The following is a 27,836-nucleotide window of genomic DNA, read 5'->3' as shown; positions in this document are numbered from 1 at the left end:
AAGAGCCAGAAAGGAAGAGTCTACATTACCCAAAACAGGAAAGGAACAAACACACACAAGACTGTTTAAAATAGAAAATAAATTCATATTCAAGTTGAACCCAAATATCTGAACATGGAAGTCATTTTGGTTAATTTCCTCAAAAAGATCAACTATGTTTCCAGTGAGTCTCCAAGTAAGTTTTGGCTGCAAAACAGTCCTGCTTCGCCCCCACCCCACCCCACCCCACCCCACACACACATGCTGCACAGCATGCAGGATCTTAGCTCCCAGACCAGGGATCAACCAGAGCCCCCTGCATTGGAAGCTCGGAGTCTTAACCACTGGACCACCAGAGAAGTCTAGGACTATTTTAAAGTCACTTTTAAAGACAGCCTTAATCATATTTGCATTTAATTTGCTTCTATATACATACTTCCAGGAACTTAAGTTACTGTCAAAATCTCATCCTTACTTTGTTTAAACCACAACTCACACTAAACAGTTGCTTCTGAAATTCTTTTGCACAAAGCCTGGACAGGCTGAACCTTGCCATTGCAAGTAAACAACTAAAGATCTACCAAAAATAACTAATAAAAAAATTAAATTTGCTTGACTCAGAAAAGTAATCAGGCCCTGAGTGGATTCTATGGGTTTGACCCCAGATTCAACACATCCTGGATACAAGTGAAATGAAATCCCAGTTGCTGATTACCCTAATATAAAGCCTGGGATAGAGCTGGCAATAGTTTAATACTTTTTTACACCAGTATTTTTAACACTGTAATAATGAAACAGATGAAGAAGTTAAATGAATATCTATATTCTGAAAGGCCATAATTTTAAAGTAAGAAAAAGGAATTCACATGATGGTTCCAACTATGCTAAAATGATGCCTGGAATGAGACTGGAATGAAATATAAAATGCACCAAAATAATAATGATGGGAGAATGTATGGCTATAGGTGACATTTCTTTCCATCTTTAGATTTTTATATTATGGCTATTATATTTTTAAAAAGAAAAACAAATTATAAAGGGTTTAAGAATGAACATGTACTTTAAACTGTAAATTAAAATAAGTTTTTATTCAAAGCATCTTTTAAAATTACAGCATGTTTATTCTTATGCTGTTAACTCTGCCAAACTACAACTTAGCCATATGAAGCATAAAACACTTCAAAAATTTGAATGTAAACCACATTTTTAAAACAAAAAGCAGTGTTAACACACCTCAAATTTTAGATGCCAATGTATTTTGTCCAAGTATACAGCTTATATCAAAAAAAGAACATTTTAAATATTTCTATAGTAAATAGTTGTAATAATTTCTTAAAACTTCCAATTATACAAATAAAAAGTTTGTGAATATAACTATTATAGTTGGCAAAAGCTGACAGGATAAACAAACAAAAACTCTTACTTTTGAAGGCCTTAAATTTTATTATCTGTGAATTGGCAAGTATTTGTATTTTTTAAATTCTTACTGCACTTCCTTCTTTAGGTAAGTTCATCAAATTTAAAATTTTAAATTTCCCAAGACTGATGACGCTTTTTATAATTCATTTAAGTCATATTTGAGAGGAAAAATTCTAGAGAAAAATGTTGAAACCTAAACCAAGAAAATTCAGATGCTATAGTCTCTCTTACTTGCTCTTAAGTGCTCCAAGTTAAAATTCTATATACCAGATTACAAACAAAATTCTTAAACCATTACAAATATAAATTCTCTTATTACAAAAAAAAAAAACAATCCCTCAAGATTTGTAATTTACTGTACAGAGGAATTACATTTTTAAAGTATGTCCTCATCATACACATTATTTGTTACTATCATCTTTCATACTTTTGCTCCATTTCAAGACATTTACATACCTCCCCTTCCCCATGGCTACATATTTTAAACTATCTGTGTACTGCAACACATTGGGATTTTGAGATAAAGAAGCCTACATTTTAGATAATGTTTAAACTACATCTGTAGGCCACTACTTCAATACAAAAAAGAAAAAAAAGGCGCTGAAGAGCCCATATTTCCCTCTCTTATTCTGAAGTTTACTCCAATTAAGCAATCTATGAAATTACCATGCTATGATGTTATTTAATTTCTGCTTAAAACAAGTTAAAATGATGGAGGCTTATGCCTACATAAAGGAGGTGAACTACTCAGCTCTTGATTTTTCTATTCATGCTTCAGTACATAAAGTGGTGTTTAAAAACTTCATCTATTTTGGAAAAAATGATTTAAAACCACCACACAAGTTAACACACTTGCAGTTAAAACTATTCCAGAAGCCTACTTATTTGAGTCGCTAATATTTTCTGCAGTGTTTAACTGATAGCTAAATTTAGTGAACACAAAATAGCTTGGCATGTTATTCTGAAGTAAAGCAAGAAGGTGGCTTTATGCACTGAAAATATAAATAGGAGGCTTCCATTTGCTAATAATTCTAAACAAGCAGTACATTTAAATTTAGTGTTTGCTAACAAAGGATCTAAAACAGTTCACTACAAAACAACCCTGTAGATGTCCCTTTTATTAAAAAAATCCAACTGCCAAATCTCATTACAGGGCCCATAATATTTTTAAAAAATACCAATTACCAAGTTACCTAGACTTTGCAAGATTAATCATTCAATTTCAGCAAATGAGAAACATGAAATGTGCAAAAGTTCCCAAGTTAATAAGCTAAGGGTGACAAGTGCTTTCAAACCTAAATATCACAGTGAGTTGTAAAGCCTCAGAAAGATAGAATAAGACTGATTTTACTCCAATTTTGAAAATTCTGAACTACTGTTCATCTTACCAAGGTGTTCAAATACCTATTTTCTTCCAAAGTCGGTAAGTTAGAAAGTCTTCCGAAATAGTCAGTTTTCCATTTCTCTAGTCTTATTAGGCACACTATTTTGCAATTTAAAAATATATATCTTACACACATCTTATACTTTCTTGCTTGTTTCAGTGTTTACAGTATTGTTAAACATACTAATATACATTGTTAAAAATGATCTTATAAATAATCTATTTAAACCTTCTTTGGCTACATGTACCATTCTTTTTTTTTTTTCATACAAGTGTCTTATTCAGAAAGTGCTTCCTGTGAGAACTGCTTCCAATGAATGCATTAAACTTGCAAAATCTAGCTTCCCACAATATGTAGTTTTCTACCCTGTACTAGAAGTCCCATATTTACAAAATATTTTAAACTTTACAACAAATCCATTACCATATTAAAAAAAGTGCAATTCTCTCTCACCCCATATTCTGGGGCAATGACATTCTTCATAAATTTCTACAGAATAGCAGCCTATGATAAGCAAATAAGGTGCTTAGCTTATGCCCAAGGATCTACTTTTTAAGTACGCTGGGCAGTACTTTTGTACAGTGGAAAGAGTCAGTGTTCTGGCTACTGGCGGAGCGGCGCTCCCGTCAAGTTTGCGAGCTCGATGAGAGCGAGGGCTCCGTGCAGGCGCTCCCGCTGCTCCTGCAGCCGCCGCTGGGCACCGCTCTTCTCATCGTCCTCCTCGTCAGACTGAAGGTACTCCAGAGGGTCCTGCTGCTCCTGATCTGCCTTCTGAACCAGCTTTCCTTTCAAGGTGGGAGTACGCTGCTCTCGTGTTTCCCAGTACCTATATGAAATGCATCCGTATTACTTATACAGTATACATAACATTCTCAAATGTTCACTTTTCTTTAAAGAAAAAAAAAAAGGGGGGTCTTTACTACAGTATTATTTTATGTGTTTCAGTTTATAAAGTTATAAAGTGATTTCACATACATCACATGTTTTTCCGTAACAGAGGAAAAAATTCAAGTTCAAGAAGTTGAAGGACTTGCTCAGAATAACAAAATCAACAAGTGGCAGTTCTGGGTCTTATACTCAACTCTCTAGTCACGTGTTTTTGTCATTAAACTATAGCTGCCTTAAAGATCATATGTGAAATGGACTAGAATAAAATATAGAAACAGTAGAATAATCATTAGAAACCCATTTATTCTATCCACAGAGGGATGATGGCTTCTGACAAAGTTAACTATGAGAAAGTTTAAACCCACAAAATAGGACAAATGGATTAATATGTGTAACACATAGAGCTTATTCAAGAATTTAAGAGCACCATCATTTTCTATTACGTAGCCAACTGATAATTCACAAGAGAAAATGCAAATGTTCCACCTTTTTTGATAACCAAAGAAAGGCATATTTAAATGACAGTACCATTACCTACAAAAATGTCCATTCAAAGACTTGTATATTCATGTTCATAGCAGCTTTATTTGTAATAGCCGAAAACAACATAAAGGCCCATCAAGAGCTGAATTAATAAATAAGTGGAGGTGCATCCATATAACAGATTACTGCACAGCAATAAGAAGGAATGAAATGATAGACTCAACAACATGATGACTCTCAAAATAATTATGCTGACTGAAAGAAGCCAGACGAACAAGTACATACTATATGACTCCATTTGTATAAAACTCTAGAAAATGTGAACTAACTATAGTGACAGAAAGCAGATCAGTGTCCTTTGGGGTAGAGGAGGGCAGGGACATGCAGGGACAATGGATTACAATGAGACATGAGGAAGCCTGTGAAAGTGATGGGTAAGTTCACTATCTTGATTTTGGTGATGGTTTCACAGGTGTCTACATATGTCAAAAGGCATCAGATTATATACTTTAAATATGTACAATTTATTGTGTGCCAATTATACCTCAATAAAGCTGTTTTTAAATTTACATATAAAAAAATACAATTACCAGATTTCAGGAAATCCAGACTACTCAAACTAGAAAAGTTTTGGAAATACTCAGAAGTATAAAAAGAGAAATGCAAACAGTTCAGTATGACTTGAAGGACAACTAAAAAAGGAAAATAGCAAAATAGCAAAATACCTTAGCAAGGTCAGCAAGGACTGGGTAACGAAGGGCTTTGAATGCTATAATAAAGGGCTTAGACTTAATATTGAGCATCATATTAGCATTTTAGAAAGACTCCTCTGGCAGCAGCATGGAGAATGGATTGAGAAGACTGAAGTGGCTGAATCTGATAATTGTTAAGGAAGTAGAATCCATAGGTTGGTCACTGAGTAGATGGGAGAAAAAGAAGATAAACACAAGGATGACTAATAAGTTTCAGGCTTGGGCAAAATTATATATAATGGGGCAGTGGGGGCCAGGCAGGAGGAAGAGGGAGGAAGGAAGTGATGCAGTACTCGGGACAAATATATTCCCTGTCCTTGTGGAGCTTACGATCCAGCAGGGAAGATAGCCACTGAACAAGTAAATGTGCGAAGGAGGTTTTGAGAGGGAAAATACAATGTGTTATAAAAGCATCTATTAAGTGGATTTAACCTTGTTTGTTTTGGGGGTTAGTGGGCAGGTTAGGGAAGAACTTCCTGAAGTAATGTTTAACCTGAATAAGAAATGAAGAATGAGCAGAGTGGCTAAATGAACAGGGAAGTGAGCACAAAGGCCTGGAAACAACAGCAATAGTGCTGTTGAGAGACAAGGAGCCCGGGTGGCTGGAGACAGCTGTGTTGCTAGAGGGAGGCAGAGCCACAGCAACACAATTAGGGATTCTAGACTTTATCCTCAGTACAGAGGAAGCCAGTGAAGCTAGGGAGCGGCACAGTCAGCTGCCGCTGGTGTGTATGTGATAGATGACTCCTTAAATCAAAATATCCTTAGAGAAATGTTTTTATACTGGTGCCGTTGTTGCCATTAAAAAAAATTAAACTGGGTGCTTTTTGGAATTTTACTTTAGAATAACATCTAGTCTCTATCCCTCTAATAATCAACACGTAGCTAAATCCAATATAAAGAAAATGAAGAGGGACTGCATTAATGACAAATGAAATACAATACATAAAAAACATTCTTTTCAAATGGGGTAAACTCTTGCTTTTAAAATAAATTGTGGTCTGAGCACTCAGACTAATTAATATCATATAGTAGTTTTCTATCACACAGATCCAAATAAAACTCCTAACAATTCTGTGGTTTCAGGAAACAAAGTGCCATTTCAAGTTATTTTATAAAATGTGTAGAAAAGCGACTTATTTAAACTGAATGAACTGTCAAAGTCCCCAACTTCAACCCACACACTGGGCAGTGTTCTGCAGTAGACTCCAGAGAGAGCCTTACTTTGCCAACCACTCGGCGGCAGCCTGGTTGTCCACAGCCTGGGGCTTACTGAGAGCATCTGTGGGCTCCTCTCGCTTCAGCCTGGCATAAGGGTGCTTCGGACAGTGGCGGTTTGCATGGGTGAATCTGCTTAGGCAGCCTTCAAAACACAGAAGGAAACAGTTATCAGAATCTGGACATCCAGCAGACATGGAAAATGTTCAGTTTCACTGGTATCCGAGAAAAGTAAATTAAGATGATGAAATTTATCATTCTATAACTTGAGGAGAAAAAAAAATAACCCTAAGCTGATATTATCAATGCCACTGAGAGGAATGTGAAGACGGTTCTTTCACCTTGGTCATCGCAATGTAAATGCATTCAACCCCACTGGAAAGTGATTTATTAGCACAAGTCATAAAAATGTTCAAAATCTCTGACCCAGGAATTTCATTCTTGGACTCTAGCATAAAAAAAATCCCAAAAGGTAAACAAAAGTTTAAGTAGGAAAACATGCCCCTCATGTTTGTTGGTAACAAGCAAATTTTAAAAACAAATTAAATATTTAATAACTAACATTGAGGCAATCATTGTTCATATGCTAACGCATATATATGGAATCTAAAAAAAAGAAATGGTACTGATGAACCTAGTTGCAGGGCAGGAGTAAAGATGTAGACATAGAGAATGGACTTGAGGACACGGGATGGGAGGGGAAAGCTGGGCGAAGTGAGAGTAGCATCGACATATATACACTACCGAATATAAAATAGTTAGCTAGTGGGAAGCAGCAGTATAGCACAGGGAGATCAGCTCAGTGCTTTTCGATGACCTAGAGGGGTGGGATAGGGAGGGTGGGAGGGAGGCTCAAGAGGGTGGGGATATGGGGCCATATGTTTACATATGGGTGATTCACTTTGGTGTACAACAGAAACACAGTATTGTGAAGCAATTATACTCCAATAAAGATCTATTTTAAAAAAAGAAAAAAGAAAACCACGGAGAAACAGAACAAAACTGTACTGAATTTCAAATATAACTGTGTAAAAATGTACATAAGAAAAACAGCTTAAGAAACTATGAAATTACCAAAAGTAGCAGTGTTGAGCTGGTAAAATCCACCCCACCCCCGCTCCTCCTGTACTGAAAATTTCGACAATCATGTGCTTCTTTCAGTTTAACAGTTAAAAAGTTTAAAACCAAAGTAAAAGCCTACTCTAAAGGCTGTATTTACTTGTATAGATTTTTCTACAGCATACAACTGGATATAGCATTTTTAATTGCCCTTTAAGATTTTCACCTAAAAAGAATACTTTATTTAAAAATCAGTCATTTCCTGGAAATCGAGCATGGATCACAATTAACAAGGAAGAAAACTTATGAGGTTTGATTAAATCTTTCTCAAAAATCTCGCTTCCCAAAAATTCAAGCAAAAGATATTTTAACTCCCAACTAGCTATTCCATAAACTTAACTCCTAACACCATACCATTTTCTGAACAAACAAAAGGTTTTTCTCCGGTGTGAAGACGCTGATGGGTTTTGAGCTGTCCACTTTGAACAAAGGCTTTTCCACAGTCTGGATAGTCACACAGATAAGGTCTCTCACCTAAGTAGACAGATGTTATATATTATTTCTGAGACAATAAGGTGAGAAGGGGAAGGGGCAGGGAGAGAGAATCAACCTTTATGTAAGTTACGACTGCAAACAACAATTAAAACATGTCACAGCCTCTGCAGAGCTGCAAGTGGAAGTGCTAAGGGCACACTTCGATGATATGAAGCATCTATCCACTTGGAAGCACAATATTTTCTTTAGGCGTTGAGCTTTTAGGTACCCAGGTTCAAATCCTTGAAGTTATCATCTTCAACTTATTCCATATTTTCGCCCCACAATCCAAATCGCTAGCTCTTCTTGCTGATTCTTTAACATGTCTGCCACTCCTGCCTTCCCACTGCCACCTCCCCTGGTCAGACTGGTAGCCCCTCCCACCTAGAATGAACCCTGGCAGGCCTCTAGTCTCTGACCTACACAGCACTTCCAGAATAGCTGCCATGCAACTACCCTCTAAAATTACCCCAAACCCTACTATACTCCTTGAACAACTGAAAATTATCTGCTGACTTTTAAATGGTCCTCTAATACCTGCACTATAGCTACTAGGTTAGGGAGCAGGGTTTATCTTTACTTCCCTCTTGGAGATTCATTCCAGCCATGAGGCAGTTCCCCATCTTCTACTCCTTGAAATCCCTATCTTTTCTGCCCATTCAAATCTTCCCAATCCTGTAGTCTCAGTAAAACTCCTCCCTACCCCCCAACCCCCGCCTCCAAATATTAAGCTACATATCCCTTCACTAACTTAGCGTCTATGTTGTTTATGTATCATGGTACTCTCCTTATACAAAGATGCGTAACACCTTGTACTCCATTTCAATTTCTATATACAACACAGTGCTAGGCTAAAGAAAGTACTCAAAAAGGTTGTTTTTCAATCATGATTAAACTTATTATTTCTTGAATAAACATTCTTTGGTCAACAATTATATACTGGTTCTTCCCATATGACTCAAAGAACAGTAATGAGTCTTCCCTAAATTTCTCATTATTTAGAAATGTACTAAATGAATGTGACAGTTGGACACAAGTTAATAAACATAGGATAAAGTAAGACAAAAACCTTTTACAAAGCATATACTATTAGAGCTTAACTATAGCATGGAGATCTTCGGCTCAGTTCCCTGGCATACAGTGTAGTAAGCCTGGAAGTACTGGGTGACACACAATGGGTTAGTGGTAGATCAGGACTGGGACTCAGGCACCTTTTTATTATGCCACATGGGCTTGAATCTTGGCAACTGATTTCACACTGGCAACATGTACTCTACAGCTGTGTACCAGTTATTTGGGGTTATTTCAGACTAAGTAGATTGAAAAAATACAAAAATTCTCAAAATCAGATATTCATTCAATAATAGTTTTACTGAATGATACCTAAAGTCAAAACATCTTGGTCACCTTAGTTTATAATGATTCAAAATTAAAATTTTACCCTTTTTCAGGGATTTAGCTAAGAAAACTGTATTCTAGCATACCTTAAAATATATCTTTTCAAAAATGGAAAGAAAAAAGAAACAGGTGATGACCATAAACATACTGGAACAAACAGGGGACTAAGGGTTAAAAGCCCAAGTTCTAGACCCATACTGACCAACAGAAATAGAATGAGAACCATTTCTGGTAGCCACATTAACAAAGTAAAAAGAAACAGGTGAAATTAATTGATAATACACTTTATTTAACCCAATATATCTAAAATTCTATCATTTCAATTTGTAATCATTATCAAAAATTATTAAGGGTATCATTTACTCTCTTTTTTTCATACTAAGTGTATTTTAAACATCCTGCTCATCTCAGTTTAGACTAGCCACATTTCAAGTGCTCAAGAGCCACATGTGCTACTATACTGGCCAGTGTAGTTCTAGAATTAAGGGTATGAGAAGTTGTAAGTCAGTGGTAATTGGGTGTTTTCGTGCCTCAGTTTCCTCATCTGTAAATTATTTGATATCATTATTAGAACCACATGGCTCCTTCTGGGTGGGACCAACTTTCTCTATGGAAAGAACAAGGCCCTCTTTATATTATCTTTTTGCTCTCTATATGGTATTTTTATGGTATTTTAAATGCAAGTATAACTTCTCTACACAAATAAAGATATATGATAGTCTTGGGATAGCTACCTACAATACACTTAATTCTGAAAAATTATACTTCACCTTAGATTTAATAGTTAGGTCAAATACCTTGAGGACTGTAGAAATTCTATTAAAAACTTGACTATAACTGATTTAGGATTTGGCCTACAAATCAGTTTTAACAATTATACAGACAACTTAAGGGCATATCAAGTAAAATTCGGGTACATAGAAGGATAGAACCAAATTTAGTAATAACATTCCTGTGACAACTACATTAATTACCATGATAACTTTAGAAATCACATGGTATCAATGTTCAGAAAACTATCCCTCCCCACCAAAAGAGAAGCTGACTACACAGTGCCTGTTTTAAAAACTTTACAATAAGGAAATGTAAGATAACTAAAAATTAATTTATAGGCCCAAACATCAAATCAGCTTTCAGTTAAGTATCACTTTTGGCACTCCGTAAATTTGCTCAGCTTACCTGTATGAGTCCTTTTGTGAGCCTGGAGCGATTTCTCCCGTGGAAACACCCTATTACAGATGTTACAACGTATTCTGCTGGACGAATGCTCTCCTTCATTTATTAAATCCCGTACAGTATCTGCTCTGGGTCTACCACGTCGGATTCCATCCTGTTAACAATTTGCAAAACATTAATATAATTTCTTGGACTCCACTCATTAAAACAAAATATCATAATACAGGCATACCTTATTTATTATGCTTCACTTTTTTTTTCAATTTTTGAATTTTATTTATTTTTTTATACAGCAGGTCCTTATTAGTCATCAATTTTATACACATCAGTGTATACATGTTAATCCCAATCGCCCAATTCATCACACCACCACCACCACCCCCACCACCGCTTTCCCCCCTTGGTGTCCATACGTTTGTTCTCTACATCTGTGTCTCAGTTTCTACCCTGCTAACCAGTTCATCTGTACCATTTTTCTAGGTTCCATGTATATGCGTTAATATACGATATTTGTTTTTCTCTTTCTGACTTACTTCACTCCGTATGACAGTCTCTAGATCCATCCACATCTCTACAAATGACCCAATTTCGTTCCTTTTTATGGCTAAGTAATATTCCATTGTATATATGTACCACAACTTCTTTATCCATTCGTCTGTCAATGGGCATTTAGGTTGCTTCCATGACCTGGCTATTGTAAATAGTGCTGCAATGAACAGTGGGGTGCATGTGTCTGTTTGAATTATGTTTTTCTCTGGGTATATGCCCAGTAGTGGGATTGCTGGATCATATGGTAATTCTATTTTTAGTTTTTTAAGGAACCTCCATACTGTTCTCCATAGTGGCTGTATCAATTTACATTCCCACCAACAGTGCAAGAGGGTTCCCTTTTCTCCACACCCTCTGCAGCATTTTTTGTTTGTAGATTGTCTGATGATGCCCATTCTAACTGGTGTGAGGTGATACCTCATTGTAGTTTTGATTTGCATTTCTCTAATAATTAGTGATGTTGAGCTTTTCATGTGCTTCTTGGCCATCTGTATGTCTTCTTTGGAGAAATGTCTATTTAGGTCTTCTGCCCATTTTTGGATTGGGTTGTTTGTTTCTTCAATATTGAGCTGCATGAGCTGTTTATATATTTTGGAGACTAATCCTTTGTCCGTTTGCAAATATTTTCTCCCATTCTGAGGGTTGTCTTTTCGTCTTTTTTATGGTTTCCTTTGCTGTGCAAAAGCTTTCAAGTTTCATTAAGTCCCATTTGTTTATTTATTTATTTTTATTTCCATTACTCTAGGAGGTGGATCAAAAAAGATCTTGCTGTGGTTTACGTCAAAGAGTGTTCTTCCTATGTTTTCTTCTAAGAGTTTTATAGTGTCCATTCTTACATTTAGGTCTCTAATCCATTTTAAGTTTATTTTTGTGTATGGTGTTAGGGAGTATTCTAATTTCATTCTTTTAAATGTAGCTGTCCAGCTTTCCCAGCACCACTTATTGAAGAGACTGTTTTTCTCCATTGCATATCCTTGCTTCCTCTGTCATAGATTAGTTGACCACAGGTGCATGGGTTTATTTCTGACCTTTCTATCTTGTTCCATTGATCTATGTTTCTGTTTTTGTCCCAGTACCATATTGTCTTGATTACTGTAGCTTTGTAGTATAGTCTGAAGTCAGGAAGTCTGATTCCTCCAGCTCCGTATTTTTCCCTCAAGACTGCTTTGGCTATTCGGGGTCTTTTGTGTCTCCATACAAATTTTAAGATTTTTTTGTTCTACTTCCATAAAAAATGCCATTGGTAATTTGATAGGGGTTGCATTGAATCTCTAGATTCCTTTGGGTAGTATAGTCATTTTCACAATATTGATTCTTCCAATCCAAGAACATGGTATATCTCTCCATCTGTTGGTATCATCTTTAATTTCTTTCATCAGTGTCTTATAGTTTTCTGCATACAGGTCTTTTGTCTCCCTAGGTAGGTTTATTCCTAGGTATTTTATTCTTTTTATTGCAATGGTAAATGGGAGTGTTTCCATAATTTCTCTTTCAGATTTTTCATCATTAGTGTATAGGAATGCAAGAGATTTCTGGGCATTAATTTTGTATCCTGCTACTTTACCAAATTCATTAATTAGCTCTAGTATTTTTCTGGTGGCATCTTTAGGATTCTCTATGTATAGTATCATGTCATCTGCAAACAGTGACAGTTTTACTTCTTCTTTTCCAATTTGTATTCCTTTTATTTCTTTTTCTTCTCTGATTGCCATGGCTAGGACTTCCAAAACTATGTTGCATAATAGTGGTGAGAGTGGACATCCTTGTCTTATTCCTATTCTTAGAGGAAATGCTTTCAGTTTTTCACCATTGAGAATGATGTTTGCTGTGGGTTTGTCATATATGGCCTTTATTCTGTTGAGGTAGGTTCCATCTATGCCCACTTCCTAGAGAGTTTTTATCATAAATGGGTGTTGAATTTTGTCAAAAGCTTTTTCTGCATCTATTGAGATGATGATATGGTTTTTATTCTTCAATTTGTTAATACAGTTTATCACATTGATTGATTTACTTATATTGAAGAATCCTTGCATCCCTGGGATAAATCCCACTTGATCATGGTGTATGATCCTTTTAACGTGTCATTGGATTCTGTTTGCTAGTATTTTGTTGAGTATTTTTGCATCTATGTTCATCAGTGATATTGGTCTGTAATTTTCTTTTTTTGTAGTATCTTTGTCTGGTTTTGGTATCAGGGTGATGGTGGCCTCATAGAATGAGTTTGGGAGTGTTCCTCCCTCTGCTATATTTTGGAAGAGTTTGAGAAGGATGGGTGTTAGCTCTTCTCTAAATGTTTGATAGAATTCACCTGTGAAGCCATCTGGTCCTGGACTTTTGTTTGTTGGAAGATTTTTAATCACAGTTTCAATTTCATTACTTGTGATTGGTCTGTTCATATTTTCTGTTTCTTCCTGGTTCAGTCTTGGAAGGTTATACCTTTTTAAGAATTTGTCCATTTCTTCCAGGTTGTCCATTTTATTGGCATAGAGTTGCTTGTAGTAATCTCTCATGATCTTTTGTATTTCTGCAGTGTCAGTGGTTACTTCTCCTTTTTCATTTCTAATTCTATTGATTTGAGTCTTCTCCCTTTTTCTCTTGATGAGTCTGGCTAATGGTTTATCAATTTTGTTTATCTTCTCAAATAACCAGCTTTTAGTTTTACTGATCTTTGCTATTGTTTTCTTTGTTTCTATTTCATTTATTTCCGCTCTAATCTTTATGATTTCTTTTCTTCTACTAACTTTGGGTTTTGTTTGTTCTTCTTTCTCTAGTTTCTTTAGGTGTAAGGTTAGATTGTTTACTTGAGATTTTTCTTGTTTCTTGAGGTAGGCTTGTATAGCTATAACCTTCCCTCTTAGAACTGCTTTTGCTGCATCCCATAGGTTTTGGATCGTTGTGTTTTCATTGTCATTTGTCTCTAGGTATTTTTTGATTTCCTCTTTGATTTCTTCAGTGATCTCTTGGTTATTTAGTAACGTATTGTTTAGCCTCCATGTGTTTGTGTTTTTTAAGTTATTTTCCCTGTAATTCATTTCTAATCTCATAGCGTTGTGGTCAGAAAAGATGCTTGATATGATTTCAATTTTCTTAAATTTACTGAGGCTTGATTTGTGACCCAAGATGTGATCTATCCTGGAGAATGTTCCGTGTGCACTTGAGAAGAACGTGTAATCTGCTGTTTTTGGATGGAATGTCCTATAAATATCGATTAAATCTATCTGGTCTATTGTGTCATTTAAAGCTTCTGTTTCTTTATTTATTTTCATTTTGGATGATCTGTCCATTGGTGAAAGTGGGGTGTTAAAGTCCCCCACTATTATTGTGTTACTGTCGATTTCCTCTTTTAGAGCTGTTAGCAGTTGCCTTATGTATTGAGGTGCTCCTATGTTGGGTGCATATATATTTATAATTGTTATATCTTCTTCTTGGATTGATCCCTTGATCATTATGTAGTGTCCTTCCTTGTCTCTTGTAACATTCTGTATTTTAAAGTCTATTTTATCTGATATGAGTATTGCTACTCCAGCTTTCTTTTGATTTCCATTCGCACGGAATATCTTTTTCCATCCCCCCACTTTCAGTCTGTATGTATCCCTAGGTCTGAAGTGGGTCTCTTGTAGACAGCATATAGATGGGTCTTGTTTTTGTATCCATTCAGCAAGCCTGTGTCTTTTGGTTGGAGCATTTAATCCATTCACGTTTAAGGTAGTTATTGATATGTATGCTCCTATCACCATTTTCTTAATTGTTTTGGGTTTGTTTTTGTAGGTCCTTTTCTTCTCCTGTGTTTCCCACTTAGAGAAGTTCCTTTAGCATTTGTTGTAGAGCTGGTTTGGTGGTGCTGAATTCTCTTAGCTTTTGCTTATCTGTAAAGCTTTTGATTTCTCCATCGAATCTGAATGAGATCCTTGCCAGGTAGAGGAATCTTGGTTGTAGGTTCTTCCTTTTCATCACTTTAAGTATATCATGCCACTCCCTTCTGGCTTGTAGAGTTTCTGCTGAGAAATCAGCTGTTAACCTTATGGGAGTTCCCTTGTATGTTATTTGTCGTTTTTCCCTTGCTGCTTTCAATAATTTTTCTTTGTCTTTAATTTTTGACAGTTTGATTACTATGTGTCTCGGTGTGTTTCTCCTTGGGTTTATCCTGTATGGGACTCTCTGTGCTTCCTGGACTTGGGTGGCTATTTCCCTTCCCATGTTAGGGAAGTTTTCGACTATAATCTCTTCAAATATTTTCTCAGGTCCTTTCTCTCTCTCTTCTCCTTCTGGGACCCCTATAATGCAATTTTTTTTGCATTTAATGTTGCCCCAGAGGTCTCTTAGGCTGTCTTCATTTCTTATCATTCTTTTTTCTTTATTCTGTTCTGCAGCAGTGAATTCCACCATTCTGTCTTCCAGGTCACTTATCCTTTCTTCTGCCTCAGTTATTCTATTGATTCCTTCTAGTGTAGTTTTCATTTCAGTTATTGTATTGTTCATCTCTGTTTGTTTGTTCTTTAATTCTTCTAGGTCTTTGTTAAACATTTCTTGCATCTTCTCAGTCTTTGCCTCCCTTCTTTTTCCGAGGTCCTGGATTATCTTCACTATCATTATTCTGAATTCCTTTTCTGGAAGGTTGCCTATCTCCACTTCACTTAGTTGTTTTTCTGGGGTTTTATCTTGTTCCTTCAACTGGTACATAGCCTTCTGCCTTTTCATCTTGTCTTTCTGTGAATGTGGTTTTTGTTCCACAGGCTGCAGGATTGTAGTTCTTCCTGCTTCTGCTGTCTGCCCTCTGGTGGATGAGGCTATCAAAGAGGCTTGTGCAAGTTCCCTGATGGGAGGGACTGGTGGTGGGTAGAGCTGACTGTTGCCCAGATAATCAAGTTCTTACTTCTTTCTGCTCGTATTGGAGGGTCTCCTGCAGAGGCGGGGGGTGGCTGTGGCTCACCGTGGGGCAAGGACACTGTCAGCAGAAGTTCTGGGAAGTACTCCTTGGCGTGAGCCCTCCCAGAGTCTCTATTACGCTTCACTTTATTGCATTTTGCAGATACTGCGTTTTTTACAAATTGAAGGTTTGTGGCAACCCTGTGTTGTCAGATGGTGATTAGCATTTTTTAGCAATATTTTTTAGAAAAATTTTTTTAAAGTGTTTTTTATTTAAGGTAATTTTTAGACATAATGCTACTGCACACTTAAGAGACTACAGTATTGTGTAAACGTAACTTTTTATTCACTGGGAAACAAAAGCTTGTGTGACTAGCAGTCTGGGACTGAACCCATAACATCTCAAAGGTATAACTGTAAATAATTTTTTGAAACCATTCTTGAGTGACATCAGTGAAATGGCAGAGTAGGTAGTTCCAAGGGCCCACCCCTCCACAGATCACTAAGAAGTCGAGCAAAAACTGTTCAGAATCAGCTTTGTCACAACTCCAGAAAATGATGAGAAATTTACAGCAACTCAGAGAACAATGAATCAAGAAACAAGCAACGTAAAACAGTAGGAAAGCTTTGCAGTGCTTTTTACAGCCCTTGCCCCACCCCTTCACTCAGTGGTCTTTGAAGATTACTGCCTTCATTCTCAGTGTAGGAATCTAGTCCCTGGTTTAAGAAAGAACAGAGAAGACTTTACTCTGAAAGAATTTTGTTTGTCTGTTTTGCCCAGCCTGGGGGCTACCTGAAGGTCTGACACAAGATGCTTGTCTTTGTTTTGTTAACTTAGAACTCTCTCTGGGCAGAAAAGTGGCTACACAGAGGGCATCTCTCAAAAACCTTGTAAGGGCAATAACAACTTGCTGCCACCTGGGGGAAAAGATTTCAACTAAGGCACACAGACACACCCAAAGCCTGGGAGGAAAAGCTGGGGAGAGAATTCCTCGGGAAATTAGGGCACTGAAAAGTGCCCACATATCCTAAAGACAGGAATTTAGGAAGCCACACACTTGCCTGCCCAGTGCAGGAAGCATACTCAGAAAAGACCTGAAAAGAACATAAGTTTTCACCTCTGGCTGATCTTTAGGCTCAGCACAAGCAAGAAATGAAGGCTAAGACAGGCTTGTAAACAGTCTGGCTAAGTACAGAAGGAGAGCTACAGCACAGACCATTCTGCAAAGTTAGAAGGGGTTTTTCCCCCCTTTCTTTTCTTTTCTGTTTTGGTTTTTTGGGGTTTTTTTTTTTTTTTGGCATTCACGATCTCTCTCAAAATATGAGCTGACTAAAGCTAAAGAAACAGACTTTAGAGAACAAACACAATAAAGAATAGAGTTTACAAAAATAGTTTAGAAAAGTCACCAAACAACTACAAACCACAGCACACAACTAAAACAAACTCTGAGGAGAGAGAAGAATCTGATTTCCAGAGTTACTACTTTATAATATTCAAAACACCCAGTTTTCAACAAAATATTACAAAGCATGCAAAGGAACAGAAATATTAACTCCCATACATAGGAGTTAATTTCTCCTATGAGGAAGCAGACATTGGACTTACTGGACAAAGATGTTAAACTGTATTAAATATGCTGAAAGAGGTAATAGAAACAATGGACAAAGAACAAAAGAAAACCAGGAGAACACTGTTTCAACAAACAGAGAATGTCAAAAAAGAAACAAATTATTTTTAAAAATAGAAATTCTGAAACTAAAAAATACAATAACCAAAATGAAAAAAATTCACTACAGAGTCTTAATGGCAGATTTGAACTGTCAGGAGGAAAGAAACAGCAAATTTAAAGACAGGTCAACTGAAATTATCCAGTCTGAGGAACAGAAAGAGAAAAGAATGAACAGGGCCTATGATACCAGTAGGACATCAAGTGTCTTATGGGTCCATTTGGGCTGCTAAAACAAAATACTACAGACTGGGTAACTTATAAACAACCAAAGTTTATTTCTCACAGTTCTGGCAGTTGTAAAGTCCAAGATGAAGGTGCTGGCATGGTCAGGTTAGGGACTACTTCCCAGATCATAGCCAGTGCCTTCTTGCTGTGTCCTCACATGGCAGAAGGGGCAAGAGAGCTCTCCAGGGCCTCTTTCATAAAGGCACTAATTCTATTCATGAGGGCTCCACCCCCATGACCTAATCACCTCCCAAAGACCCCACCTCCTAACACCATCATCTTCGGGGGTCAGGATCCAACACACGAATTCTGGGGGACACCACAGCATCAAGCATACCCCCACACACACAATCGGAGATCCAGAAGGCAAGAGAGACTAGGGCAGAAAGAATATTTGAAGAAATAATGGCATAAACACAAAGACGGATATACATGGAGACATAATCAAAGTATCAAAAGACAAAGACAAAGAGAGACTCTTGAAAGCAGCAAGAAAGAAGCAGTTTATCACACATACCAGTCCTCAATAGGAATAACAGCTTATTTCTCAGGAGAAACTATACAAATCAGTGGGATGACATGTTTAAAGTGTTGAAAGGAAAAAAAATCAAACAATAATCTTATATTCAACAAAACTATCACTCAAAAATGAAGAAATTAAGCATTCCCAGACAAACAAAAGCTAAGAGAGTTCATTGCTAGACCTGCCCTACAATAAATCTAAAGGGAGTTAGTTCTTCAGGCAGAAATGAAAAGACACTAGACAATAACTCAAAGCCATACAAAGAAATAAATGACACCAGGTAACTACATAAGCCAGAAGGATTGCACTTTGGGCTTATAACCCTTCTTTTCTTTCCTATATAAAAGACAAATGCCAAGTGTATTAAAAAATAATAAATCTTTGTTAATGGGAACACAATATAAGATGTAATTATGACAACAATAACAAAAAGAGAGAGGGACAGAAATATATGGGAGCAGAACTTTTGTATACTATTGGTGCTAAGGTGATATTAATTCAAAAAAAAAAACAGAAAAGGAAACAAGGAAAGAAAATGGTACACTACAAAAAAATTCAAACCCTAAAGAAGGCAGTAATCAAAGAATTGATAAACAAAATAAGTATAACACTATAGAAAACAAATAAAATGGGAGAAGTTCTTCCTTGTAAGTAATCACTTTAAATGTAAATAGATTAGATTCTGCAAACAAAAGGCAGAGATTGGCAGAATGGATTTTTTTTTTAAATGAACCAACTATAGGCTATCTACAAGAAATTCACTTTAGAGCCAAAAACATAAATAGGTTTAAAAGTGAAAGGATGGAAAAAGAGATAACAATTATAAACACATGCACACCTAACAACAGAGCTCCCAAGATGTATGAAGCAAAAATTGGCAGAATTGAAAATAAAAAGACACAGCTCAAAAATAGCTGGAGACTTTCACTTTCAATTAATGGATAGGACAACTAGACAGGTCAACAAAGATATAAAAACAGCAGAATATCCATTTTTTTCAAATGCACATGGAACATAGACCATATGTTGGGCCCAAAGCAAGTATCAATAAATTTTAAAAGATTGAAATCATCCAAAGCATCTTCTTTGACATACTTGGAATGAAACTATAAATAACAGAAAGAAAACTGGAAAATTCACAAATATGTGGAAATTAAATAACACTCTTAAACAGCCAATGGGTCAAAGAAGAAATCACACAGGAAATAAGAAAATACTTTGACACGAATGAAAATAAAAACACGACATATCAAAACTTATGGGATACCTTTCTAGGACTGGAAGGCTTAATATAACATACCACTGCTACCCAAAGTGATATACAGATTCAGTGCAATCCCTATTAAAATCCCAAAGGCCTTTTTTGCAGAAATGGAAAAAGCAATCCTCTACTCATGGAATTGCAAGAGGCTCCAAGTAGAAAAAACAATACTTTAAAAGAACAAAGCAGGACTCACACTTCCCTATTACAAAATTTACTGCAAAGCAATGGCAATTAAGACAGTGTGGTACTGGCATAAGGAAAGACATAGGCCAATGAAACAAAATGAGAATCAAGAAATTAACCCTTATCCTATGGCCAACTGATTTTCAACAAGGGTGCCAAGAGCATGCAATGGGGAAAGAATAGCTCTTCAACAAATAGTTCTGAGATAACTGGATTTCTACATGCAAAAGAATGAAGTTGTACCTCACACAATATATAAAAAATTAACTCAAAATGCATCATACACCAAAATGTCAGAGCTGAAACTTTAAAACTCTTAAAAGAAAACAGGGATAAATATTCATGACCTTGGATTTGACAATGGATTCTTAGATGTGGCACCAAAAGCATAAGCAACAAAACAACAGATAAACTGGACTTAAAATTAAAAACATTTGTGTCAAAGGACATTATCAAGAAAGTGAAAAGACAACCTACAGAATGGGATACAATACTTGCAAATCATATGTCTGATAAGGTTTTAGTATCCAGAATATATAAAGAACCTTTACAACACAACAACAAAAACTCAAATAAAAAATGGGTAAAGGACTTGAATAGACATATCTCCAAAGCAGTTATATGTATGGGCAGCAAGCCCATGAAAAGATGCTCAACATCATTAGTCATTAGGGAAATGCAAATCAAAACTACAACTGAGGTCAATTATATCTCAGTAAAGCCTGAAGGGAAAAAAATTAAACACACACACACACACACACACACACACACAGTGAGATACGACTTCACACCAACTCAGTTATACTCAAAAAAAAAAAAAAAAAAAAAAACACCAGGAAAAAAGTAGAAATAAGGTTTTTTTTGTCAAGAATGTGCAGAAACTAGAAACTTCATACATTGCCGGTAGGAATGTAAAGTGGTTTAGCCACTGTGGAAAAGTTTGACAGTGTGATACAATGTCATATACATATGTACATATACATATACAATGGAATGTTATTCAGCCATAGAAATGATACATGCTACAAGGTGGATGAACCTCAAAAACAGTATACTAAGTAACAGAAGTCAGACACAAAAGGCCACATATTTTATGATTCCATGTAATAAAATGTCCAAAATAGGTAAAACCACAGACAGAAAACAGATTGGTGTTTTCCAGAGACTGCCTATAGCGGGGAAAAGGGAGTGACTACTTAATGAATACAGGACTTTATTTTGGAGTGATGAAAATGTTTTGGAACTTGATATAGGTGGTGGTTTCACAACACTGTGAATTACTAAATATCAGTGAATTATACTTCAAAATGGTTAATTTTATGCTATGTGAATTTCAGCTCAATTTTTAAAAAAACTAAAGAGCTCTGAACATACTATGGACTTTAGTTAATAATGTACCAATTTGGTTCATTAATTGTAACAAATGTATCATATTAATGCAAGATGTTAGCAATAGGGGAAACTGGATATGTGGTTGATGGGAACTCCCTGTACTGTCTTAACATTTCTACATATGTAAAACTAATCTAAAATAAGCATTTCCTTGAAGAAAAAAACTTTCTTTCCAGGTAAGTTAAATTTTTACACATACAAATGAAAGAAAAAAAAAAGAAAAACATAAAAAACACCTACATCCAAACTGAAGATGTTTTTACTGCTGTCAGTATAAAAACCTAAAGCCTTCCCAAAGCTTAAAAACATCAGCCTGAAACCTTGATAATAAGCCACAGCAAAATTCCCTTCAATCAATTTTCACCTTTAAAGAAAAGCTCAATCTCCATGGATGAGTTATCTTATAGGATAAGTCATGTCTAAAAAATTCTTAGATATTAAAACCTATTTCTGCAACAGCCAAGAGGTGGAAACAACCTAAATGTCCACTGACAGATGAATGGATAAAGAAAATGTGATATATACAATGAAAAATTATTCAGCCTTAAAAAAGGCAATTCTGCCATATGCTACAACGTGGATGAATATTAAAGGCATTATCCTAAGTGAAATAAGGTAGTCACAAAAAGACAAATACTACATGATTCCACTTATATGCGGTATCTAAAATGGTCAAACTTAGAAACAGAAAGCAGAATGGTGGTTGCCAGGGGCCATAGAGAGGGAGAAAGGGGGAGCTCGAGATGGGTGCAGTTTTTGTTTAGTAAGATGAAAAAGTTCTGGAGTTCTATTAAAACAATGTTCATATAGTTAATACTTTAAAATGGTTAAGATGGTAAATTTTATGTTATGTGTTTCCTGCCACAAAAGTATAAAAAGAAAAAAAAATGTGAGGGGACTTCCCCGGTGGTCCAGTTGTAAAGAATCCGCCTTCCAATGCAGAGCACACGGGTTCGATCCCTGGTCAGGGAACTAAGATCCCACATGCTGGGGGGCAACTAAGCTGGCGCCACAACTATTGAGCTCGCATGCCTCAACTAGAGAGCCTGTGTGCCTCAAACTACAGAGCCCACATGCCCTGGAGCCCGCACGCCACAACTAGAGAGAAAAACCTGCAAGCCACAACTAGAGAGAAGCCTGAGCACCGAAACAAAGAGACCGCGTGCCTTAACGAAAAAAGATTCCACATGCCTCAACAAAGATCCCATGTGCCACAACTAAGACCCGATGCAGCCAAAATAATAATAATAATAATAATAAGGGAAAAGAATGTGAGAAAGCACTGTAGCAGATTATAATATTTTTAAAATATTCACTGCTCCTTCCGCACTGTGGACCCCAATGAAGCCAACTTGGCCATATGACTTTGCTTTGACCAATAAAATGTGAATAGAAATCACATGTGTGACTTCTGAGCAAAAGCTCTAAAAGCCATCACAAGGTTCTACCATCTCTCTTTCCTCTCTGCCTTGAGACTCGCATGTCCCAGGTAGGGGATGTTCCTCCTGGGTCCCAGAGTGAACAGGATGAAGAGCACACCTGCTGTTAACCCTCACAGGATACATAACACGAGCTTTGTTTAGGTTGAGATTGAGATTTTGAAGTTCATTCTGCAGCATGGTTTAGCCTAAGCTAACTGACTCAAGCACATTGTTAATAAATATTTGTTAATGGGATAAAGATCTCATCAATTCTCCACAATAATTGTATAAATTGTTGCTGGTTATGATCATATCATGAATAATTGTTTTAAACAGTTTTTAAAATGTAAGACAAGCACAGCATCTATGATCCATAAAAATAGCAGATGATTTGTTCTGTTAAGAAAGAAATGGAACATGAAATAAGGTTAATTAAAAACCTTAGTAATACAACTCCTCTGCCATGAAAGGATCATTTCCCTAATATTTTTTAAATACATAAAAACATATTGTTGACTCTATTACAATTTGAAATAACTGATTTAGTATCAAATACTATTTAGTATCAAAATTTTAAGATTATCCATTACTATTTTCTCGGTTTCTGGTTAAAAAAAAAAATTAACAAGCATGTTTAATAGTGGGGGAAGATTTCTTTTTTTGAAGTTAACTATTTGGCTGCCTCCCAGTAACTCTAAGATCTTGTTTCATCTACAAATCATACTTGCATTTTCCAAGTGAGAAATAAAGAGCTGAAAAATGCAACATAATACAACATCCCAGCCATATACAGGTAAGACTTCACTAAGTGCATTCTTTCAACTAAGAAAATTAAACAAGGCAAGTAATCATCTAATACCCTAAATAAATGAATAAATAGCATCTTTTAACCATATATACAAAAACAAGCAGTGTCACTTAAAGAGGACCCTTTTCATTTTAGCCTTAGCAATAAGAAAAGCATGTATCTATGTACATTTTGACAATAATAGAGTTGACTCAACAGCAACTAAGTGTACCTGTAGCTTAAGAGAGAAATCTTGTCAAGACTGCTTGATGATTTGCAAAAAAAAAAAAAAAAAAGTAAAGTTAAAAAAGAAACTCTAAGACATCCTATTGCTATTATATGGCAACTGCTGCAAAATAAGCTACTAGAAAGAAGAAAAATGAATAAATCGCCAAAAATGTTTGCATACTTCAGCAAGTTTAATTTTTAAAACAATCTCAGTACCTCCGGAAGATTGTGATTTTGAAAGTGTTTTCTAAAATATTTCATGGTAAATGTTTTGTTTTCAATGTCAATAACTTTAAAGTTATTTAATAAAATTTGAGTTATTTCTCAAGCCACTTAGAATAATGTACACATTTACCTAGGCTTTAGAAAAAGTTATGTTCAAACTTGATATTCGTGTGATTACTAAAAAGACTAAAAGTCCTCAACACATTTTTATACAAAGTAAAATTCAAATAAACTATACAGATACAACATGGAAGGAAAAGAAAAACAGTTCTCAGAGGGAGGCATGTGTACCTTCTCACTTTCATGAGAAAATGTAAATAGATCTTATTTCCCTTTTCGAATTCAGATTTAGATACGAATTTCCTATGGCTCACATTATCTGCTTCCTAACTCTATCTCCCACCTTGACCTATTGGACCACTTTCTAAGTCTTAATTTGTATCTATCTATTGTACTGTGTGTATTCTCATGATGCATCTCAATTGAGATATAGGTAGTTATGAATAGTGTGTATTATTTCATAAGTCTACTTGCATCTTCTTTTTTTTTTTTTTTTGGCCGTGCTGCCTGGCGGAATGTTAGTTGCCTGACCAGGGATCAAACCTATGCCCCCTACAGTGGAAGCGCAGAGTCCTAACCACTGGACCACCACCAGGGAATTCCCTACTTGCATCTTCTTAATATTAATAACAAATAAATAAACCCCTAAAGTCAACACACACATGATAAACACAGAAGCAATATCAGGTACAGATTAAGAGTAAGGGCTCTAAAAAGTTCCAATCAGTTCTGCCACTTATCATATGATGTTAACTTAATCTTGGGGACTTCTCTAATTCATCCTTTTTCATCAGGTAAACAAGGTAAATTAATTAAAGAATTCAAAACAATCAACACAGAGTCTGGTGGTTTGCTCTGCAAGGCAATAAATAACAAATGGTGGCTACTATGTTCACGTAACATGTTAACATGACGTTATGTTTAAACATGGTACTGATCAAAAACTACTGTGTACTAATCAGCTGTTTGTAAGGCTATGTGCAGTCTAGATGTTTAAAGTGATTGGTGATAGAAAGGGGAAACAGGATAGGCAGCTGGCGGGTCCTAAAGGGTAAGTGGTATCTGAGGATGTGCAGAGAAGCCAAACTACACAGGTCCCAAAGTGGAGAAGTAACCTCATGAATGCAGTCTGAGTAAAGGGCACAAAATATGGAGGCTTGGAATATCATTTGGCAGATGAAAATTAGACCTTCTCCCTTCCTGCCCAGAATTCTACAACCTGGGAAGAGACAGTGCTAATATATAACTATATCCCAATAGTGCTAAACAATCTTGTGATGAGGGGCCAAAATAAGTTGGTAGAAGATGGATGTTCTCCTCACAGGCGGGGAGGCAGTGTTGGGCGCAGAAACAAACAAGAAAGCAAGCAAAAGCTGACACCAGGTGTGTAGGACTCAGATGTTAACACCTCCCATGGGACAGGTGGCATCAAATAGACAGTAAATGAACACAAAAGTTGTTCTCAAACCCACAGCTGTTATTGTCTCTAACCCACATACTGAGAGAAGGGGGTAGAGAGAAGCATGTTATTGGCACCAACTATATTACAAACTTGTCTTCCCAAAAAGTGAGCAGACTCAGCCAGCATGATTCACCTATGATGTATATGGAGATAAAAGAACTACAAGTACTTTAGAGAAGCAAAACAAAGTAAAGGAGGCTGGAACTCCCAACCTTTAGTCTAGAATGTACTGATCACAAATCAAACTAGGTAACTTGCTTAAATGAAAGTATATTCCAGAGGGCACAAAATATGGAGGCTTGAGGCTCCCCCTCAAGTTGCAGAAACTAAATGAATGAATTTTTGGAGCTGTATTTGGATTGCTTCATTGATAAAAGGACACGTTAAAATCAATTTGTCTACTAATTTATGAAACAGTTATGGCATGAAAGACGGTGAGGAGGAAAAAAAGTGAAATACATAAAAGCCTTTTCACTTTTAAATGTTTTTCATAACTTGTGTTATGTTTTACTTCTGAAAAGAGGTAGATAAAGTGGAAATAAAATTCAAATCTATGCATTATTAAGAATGTTTTTTAAAAGGTTTATGTGAAGATAAAACTGTTTCAGCCACCCCCCAAAAAAGTATAGATTTCACTTATCTATTATAACATTAATCTTGGACAATCCAAAATTAGATTCAGTTATAATTAAGGATAAAATAATAGATGCAAAATCTTCTATAAGTAATTTGTGCATATATGTCTTTATGTTGCTCAACCATATAACCTACTACATATATTTTTTTTTAAGTACTAAACATGTAAATACGTTAACACAGAAAAATATCTAGGATACCCAGCCATCTTACTAAGGGCTACCTAGAGACAGCACACAATGATTGTTCACTTCACAAACTCAGCACTAATATAAATATTTCTACTGCTTCTTCTTTCAAATTTTTACTGAAGTGCAGCTTCAAGAGTTGAAGTGTGTCAAGGCATATAGCTGTATAAATTTATAGTTCTTTAATAACAATGCCATTAGTAACAAAGTGTATCAATTTCCTCAGGGCTCAACACAGTGTTTCAACATCTTTGCTACTGAGTGTAAAATGATGATAAAACCTGTTTCAATTTTTATAGTATTTGCCAATATAGACGTACTTATCAACAAGGTGATTTACTTGTTTTATCTTTAGCAAACTGCTTATCTTATATAGCCACTTAACAAATAGAATCTGAATATTAACCTTATATTAGCACCACTCATTACACAAATACTTAACTGAGCACATTTATTCAGCATTTACCGAGTATAAGGTATTAAAGTCAAATAAGTCTACCAGAGAGAAATTGTCCCGGCGCTCCTGGAGCTTACAATCTATAGAGGTTAAGTATATGTCAGCATGGAGGCACCTCCAACACATGCTTCAGGACTAGGAGCCACAAAAACTCAACTACAGTACCAGCGTTCCCGCTACCTAGCTGTGTACCTTGGGGAGCTCCCTTCACCAATCCCTCTAAGCCTCAATTGCCTGATCCGTAAATTGTAGGTTTGAATCCTTTCCAGCTCTAATACAGTCTGAGACTCCCAAGCAATTCGAGGTTGGTGACAACAGCGTCCCATTCCACTCTGAGCTCTCAGAACCTAGCAAAGTTGTACGCTGGATGCGTGGAAGACAGCGAGGGCTCAACTCCCGCTGGGGAAGACTCCCCTAAGTCCCTTCTTGTTCTTCGGCTATCTCTACAAGGCATCTTTAGCAGGCTCGGGGTATCTGCGGTGAGGAAGAAACTGCGCAATCGCTCCCCCCCCCCCCCCCCCGCACCCAGAGGAACAGTTCAAGGCCTGCGGCCCCTTCCCGCCCTCTCCCGCCAGAAAAGACTCAGCGGTGGGCCAAACGACTGGCAGAGCGGGTTGACCGTCCCCCTCCGTGACCCCAAGGCCACGCTCCCGCCTACTGCACCTGCTGGCCTGTGGCCTCTGGTCTGCTGGGCTTCCCCACCCCCTGGGCGGTGTCACGTGACTGAAACCTAGCCCCGCCCCCGGGGGCAGTTTTTTGGCGCGCGGCAGTGACGTCAGCGTCCTGTCACCCGCCAACGCCCCCGCCCCCGCCAGAACGACCTCGCGTTTTAAACTCGGCCCCGCCCCGCCCGCCGCGTCTGCGGGCGCTGCCGGCTCCCGGGCCGCGCCGTTAACGGGCCCCGACTACCCCAAGCCCCGCCCGCGCCGCATACCTTGAGGTGGCCGCTGTCCGGGCTGCTCGCTTCCTCCTCGTCCTCACCTCCTGAGGCGGCGGCGGCCGAGGCGGTGGGCGGGGGCGCGCCCCGGCCCCGAAGCCCTGGGTGCTCTGCGGCGGCGGCGGGCAAGGCAGCCGAGGCGGCGCCCCCGGCGGCTCCGGGGCTGAGCGTCACGTTGTGCGCGTTCTCGCCCCAGCGCCACGGGTACACCATGAAGTCACTGAAGCCGGGGCTGGTGGGAATAAGCGGTGGCGGCGGCTCCGGCTCCCCTCCGCCGCTGCATGTGGGCTTGATCGGGGTCGTCCTGATGACCGACACCAGCACCCGCTTCGGGGAGTCCTGGCAGAAGATGACGGGCGGCGGCTGCGGCGGGTTGTCAGCCATCGGCGCCTCCACACCCCGGATCATTGCC

General features: G+C 37.3%; 1 protein-coding gene across 1 annotated transcript; it reads right to left on the bottom strand.

Moving 5' to 3' along the window:
* Positions 1-1,048: 1,048 nt before the first annotated feature.
* On the bottom strand, positions 1,049-27,836 carry ZNF367 (zinc finger protein 367). The gene is made up of 5 exons (XM_057549074.1): positions 27,422-27,836; positions 10,295-10,445; positions 7,598-7,717; positions 6,131-6,269; positions 1,049-3,609 (listed from the first exon to the last, which is right to left on the bottom strand). Exons 1-5 carry the CDS (start codon positions 27,830-27,832, stop codon positions 3,387-3,389), a joined length of 1,044 nt encoding a protein of 347 aa, XP_057405057.1. The 5' UTR covers positions 27,833-27,836; the 3' UTR covers positions 1,049-3,386.

The sequence above is a fragment of the Balaenoptera acutorostrata genome, chromosome 6, assembly GCF_949987535.1.
Source record: "Balaenoptera acutorostrata chromosome 6, mBalAcu1.1, whole genome shotgun sequence".
Taxonomy (NCBI): Eukaryota; Metazoa; Chordata; class Mammalia; order Artiodactyla; family Balaenopteridae; genus Balaenoptera; species Balaenoptera acutorostrata.
Note: the sequence above shows the minus strand (reverse complement) of the source record. Positions and strands in the feature narration are given on the sequence as shown.

Bases quoted from the DNA above. Each gene is read 5' to 3' on its own strand.
- ZNF367 (XM_057549074.1), bottom strand. From the start codon at position 27,832: ATGATCCGGGGTGTGGAGGCGCCGATGGCTGACAACCCGCCGCAGCCG. The intron at 6,270-7,597 runs GTATGGTGTTAG...TGTGTTTTGAAG, and splicing joins TTTTGTTTGTTCAGAAAATG to GCTGCCTAAGCAGATTCACC. The intron at 3,610-6,130 runs GTAAGGCTCTCT...CATTTCATATAG, and splicing joins GCCGCCGAGTGGTTGGCAAA to GTACTGGGAAACACGAGAGC.